The following is a 4778-nucleotide window of genomic DNA, read 5'->3' on the forward strand; positions in this document are numbered from 1 at the left end:
AATTAGTCCCCATCATATTGTACGTATGAGGATAAAAATCTTACCACTCACTTGGCACAGGGATAAACATCTCACAGAATGCAAGGTGACAGAGAACAAATGCTCATACTTTGCAATCTGGGGGACACTCACTTTTCTTATTTAATCTTCTAAAAGTATTCTATTTGCATATCTGATCAAAGGCTAATATTTTTCAAGCCCACCTAATATACAAAACCCATCATTGTATAAAAAAGACTTTTTAAATTATATGAAGATCACTTACTTCCGTGCAATTTATCAATAATAATAGCATTAATTGAAATGTTTTAGAGGTTGTTTTTAACTTACATATATATTGCTGGTTTATTTTAAAGTTGATTTAATGCTATATCTATTCTTCTGCTGTTCAGTACAAATCCTAATACTAATACTGTTAAAAAGCAACACTTCTCTTTGGAACCACTCCCTTTTCCCCTAGCAGTTGCTGTAAATCAATATAGCTCTGCGGAGATCATTAGACTCCACAAACATACACACATTGAGGATCCTGGTCTCTGACCCATCTTCTCTTATAAGTATCAGAGAGGTAGTAGCCATGTGAGTCTGAATCTGCAAGATCAATGAGAAGTCCTATGGCACCTTATGGACTAACAGATTTATTGGAGCATAAGCTTTTGTGGGCAAAGACCCACTTCATCAGATGCAAACTGTTGCATCTGATGAAGTGGGTCTTTGCCCACGAAAGCTTATGCTCCAATAAATCTGTTAGTCCATAAGGTGCCACAGGACTTCTCATTGATCTTTCTTTATACTTTCTTATAAACTTAAAAGCCAACTTTCATGAATAATCTGCTGTCCGAACTCTTCAATATGTTATGTTGTCGGACTAGATTGAACATTCTCTGATCTTTTACATTAAACTGATTACAGTAATGCTTTTCTCCTTCGCCAACCATCAATACTCATTATTGTAAGAGTAAACCATACATTGGTTAAATTGCAGAGGAAAAATCTGTTAATTTAAATACAAATTATACCTGATACTGTACCTTTTCACTGGAATAACTGAGGAGATTGTCATTTAACCCAGATGTACTGAAGCAAGCCTGAGTCAGATTTTGGGCATGATATCTCTAGATTCTGAGCTAGCCTGTATTGAAGTGCATATTAGAAATGGTTCTTAAGCTGATTCAGTACTTTTTATCCATTACTAAGCTTAGCAAACTATTAAGTAACCTGATAACGAAAATATATTTGAAGAGACTTTAAATTAATCTAGTGAACATTGATTTTTACAAGTTCTCTTAAATTATCTGTGAACAATCATACTGTTATATATGGACCATGCATCATCCATGGCTAAATTCTGAGATACTGCATGCTAATTTATATTTGTTTAGTATGTTCTTTTAGTTTAATAACTTACAGTTTTTTATGGTACAATATATTTCAAAAGTTCATGTTAGAACAAACTGGCATCTATGTCTGGCATACTGACAGACATCCTGTTCATCTGATTAAGTGAGTTTTACCCTCAAAAGCTTATTCCCTAATAAAGCTGATTTCCTAATAAGTCCATAGGATTCCTCATTTTTGTAGATACAGACTAACACAGCTATCCCTCTGAGTTTAATTTTTCAGTCACCTAGAGTTTTAGTTCTTCATTTTGAACTTTTTAAAATTTTTCTCAAAGGAGCCTACTGAATTCCTAAGTGGCAAATGGCATGTAGCACAGCTGACTGGCGATACTGAAGAAATATAAAGAGACTGAATTTTGTTTAACCTACAGAATATATGTTCCAGCATTCCATCAAAAACACTACGTAAAGGAATTGATACTGTAGTGTATTTGCTTTGGAGAAATACAAGATTAAGGATTCCATTCAATAACTCCTTTGAGGTGAAACAAAAGGCAGGAATTTAGGAAGCAGGTAAATCCAATACTGAATGAAATGCAAACAAGTTTAAACTTAAGTCACAATTAGGATTCAGTTCTTCCCCTATCTCAGGCCTTTGCTTACAGTACTTACTACAAAAAACATATTTTCCAACAGTAGCAAAATGCAGTTATATTCTTTTCAAAATAGGCTTTTAAATTGTGTTTAGTTTATTACTAGGTATGTTATCACCAGATCACTGATCATCGGTTTGCATACATAATCTGGCACTATCTGGCACCTAGATTTTAAAGTGGTTCTTCCTTCCCCCTCCTCACGCCCCAAAAAAGACAACAAATCTCACACACATTTTTGTTCTATTGTAACTTTTCGCAGGAGTCCATTCCAGGATCTCTTCCGCTGGGGAAACGGGCAGTTTCGTTTGTAACAACGTTGTATTGTGAGAGTGCTGGCTAGAAAGCACAAGTATGAATTCCTCGTGGTCCCTGAGCTTATCTTACTTGTGGGAAGAGGAAGCTAAACAAGCGATTCACAGGCTGGGACAGAATCCGAATCCTGGCTGTGCATGGAGCTCAGACCCGTGTCCGAGTCCTCGTCGTTCTCATCGCTCTCCTTGCACCCCCTGGCCTGCTCCTCCCAGGCGTCTGAGCTGTTCTCGAGAGACCCCCGCCCAGCCTCGGGTAAGGAGGAGCTGCTGGAAGCGAGAGCATCGGGGCGGAGAGTCTGTGCTGCCGTCTGCGTATCCGCCAAGTCCAAGGCGTTCAGCGTCTCCAGCAGGCGCTGCAGCTCCCGCTCCTTGGCATCCCGGGCGCGTTGCGCGTACGCCAAGTCCGTTCGGGTCGCCTCCAAGTCCGTGCTCAGCCGCAGCCCGACGTAGAGGCTGGTGCTCAGCTGGGTCTTCACGCGCTCCTGCTCCCAGTGGAGCTCGCCCCCGGCGCCGCCGCTCAGCTCCGTGCTGTGACAGTCGAGCTCGGCCGGGTTGGAGCCGCAGCCCTTGGCCGCGGCCAGCTCCTCCCGGCGCCGCTTCATCCAGCGCTCGTTCAGCTCCTCCTGGAGCTCGCCGGCGAGCTGCTCCAGCCGCTCCTCCTGTCGCGCCCGCTGCTCCTGCAGCTGCAGCACCTCCTCGCACCGGCGGGCGTACTCCTCCAGCCGCCCGTCCGCCCCGTCCGCGCCCGGCTCCGGCTTGCCGCTGCTGGCCCCCATCAAGTAGGTGTCCTGCACGTAGTTCGCCCCGTGCCGCTTCATGCGGTCCAGGTGGATCGTGGCCTCGTACCGGTCGATCTCACGGTCCAGCTCCCGCAGCCGCTGGATCTGCTGGCGGATGGTGTGGTCCTGCGACAGCACCAGGTGCACCAAGGTCTCCATCCGCTCCGCAGACGGCGCCTCCGTGGCCAGGGGCTGCTGCCGCTTCTTGTTGAGGTTGGCCAGTTTCCGGAAGGCTTTTCTCACCACCCGCCGCTGCTTCTCCCGCGGGAGCGCCAGCCCGGGCCGGGCCGCGCCGAGCCCGTGGCAGGGGCGCTCCTTGCTCGGCACGACTCTGGCCTCTGCGCTCCGGGGCCCAGTGTTGGGAAGGGAGGCCGCGCTGCGGACCAGCACGAAGCGGACGTTCTCCTGCTCGTCCCCCCAGGCGGCCCAGAGCCGCAGGATCTTGGTCTTGTTGGGCAGGATCCTTTCGAAGCCCCGCCACTTCTCCACGATGCAGTAGGACTCGGGGGGACCCGTGAGCACCCCGCCGCCGGACTCCGGCTGGGCGGGCAGCTGCTGCCGCTGGCTGTCGTCCTCCAGCAGCACCCGCACCACGTCCGAGCAAGTGGTGCGTCTGGAGAGGCCAGAGATCAACTTCTCTTCCTGGCAGAGCCACACCGAGATTTTCCTTTCCTCCGGCTCCATCGGGCTGGGCTGGCCGGGGCTAGCAGGCGGGAAATCCCCCGTAGAAGCCTTCACGGCAAGGTCGGGAGCCAGAGTCCGGCCCGCACCGCCCTGCAGCCCAGGCTGAGCATGGCTGCAAGTGCCTCTTCTCCCCCGGCCTCCACACAGCGCACCCCGCCTGCTGCCTGCACCGGACGGGCTGCTGAACTGATGCGAAGTCTCCCCCTGGAAAGAGCCTTTAGCTGCACAGGAGACCGCTCAGCGCCTAGCTCGCTTCCTCGGCGCATTTGCTCCCTCCAGTGTAATCCGCCCGGAGGAGCCCAGGGAAAGAGCCAACCTCAGCGATCCAGCCCTTCCTGCTGCTCCCCTCTCACCTCTTCTCCCGCTCTGCTTTTGGCCCGGCCCAGGCTGCCGGGTTTTCCTCCCCACCACGTGACGGACTCCTCCCACCACAGCTGAGGCCGGAGCGAACGGCGGTACCTTTCCCCTCGCCTTTGGAAACCTCAGCGTGCAGGTATTCAGGGCAGCGCGCCCTGCTCCCAGCCACTGCAGCCTGGCCACTGCTCTGGAGAACAAGCCAAGGCGGAAGGCCAGCAAAGCTTTCCTTGTGGGCCAATAGTTCTGGTTCCAGGCTCCCGTTAGTGTGAGGAGATTATGTCTCTGGGGAAAAATAAAATAGTCATCCAGGGGTTGGTTAGTTAGCCTTCTAGAGGAATGGTAGGGGAGGCTGATAGGGTGCATCCACACTGCACCCTTAGCTCAAATAAGACATAATTTGAGTTAGCAAATTGCTTAGCTTATTTCTAGTGAACTTCAAAATAGCTTATTTTGTAATTTGGCACTGTCTACACAGCGCCTACATTTGAAATAAACTGCTATTCCAAAATGTCCCTTAATCCTCATGGAATTAAGTTTACAGGAACATCAGAATACTGAGACCATTATTTCAAAAGCTATTTCAAAATAACGGGTTTGGGATACTCGAAGTATCTTGAAATAGAGCTGCAGTGTAGCTGTCCGGGTACTGTC

General features: G+C 49.0%; 1 protein-coding gene across 1 annotated transcript; it reads right to left on the bottom strand.

Moving 5' to 3' along the window:
* Positions 1 to 727: 727 nt before the first annotated feature.
* RASSF10 (Ras association domain family member 10) lies at positions 728 to 4567 on the bottom strand. The gene has a single exon (XM_075927858.2). The coding sequence runs from the start codon at positions 3768 to 3770 to the stop codon at positions 2397 to 2399; it is 1374 nt and encodes a 457-aa protein (XP_075783973.2). The 5' UTR covers positions 3771 to 4567; the 3' UTR covers positions 728 to 2396.
* Between the last annotated feature and the right edge of the window lie 211 nt (positions 4568 to 4778).

Source organism: Pelodiscus sinensis, chromosome 5 (genome assembly GCF_052426305.1).
Source record: "Pelodiscus sinensis isolate ZL-2025 chromosome 5, ASM5242630v1, whole genome shotgun sequence".
Classification (NCBI taxonomy): Eukaryota; Metazoa; Chordata; order Testudines; family Trionychidae; genus Pelodiscus; species Pelodiscus sinensis.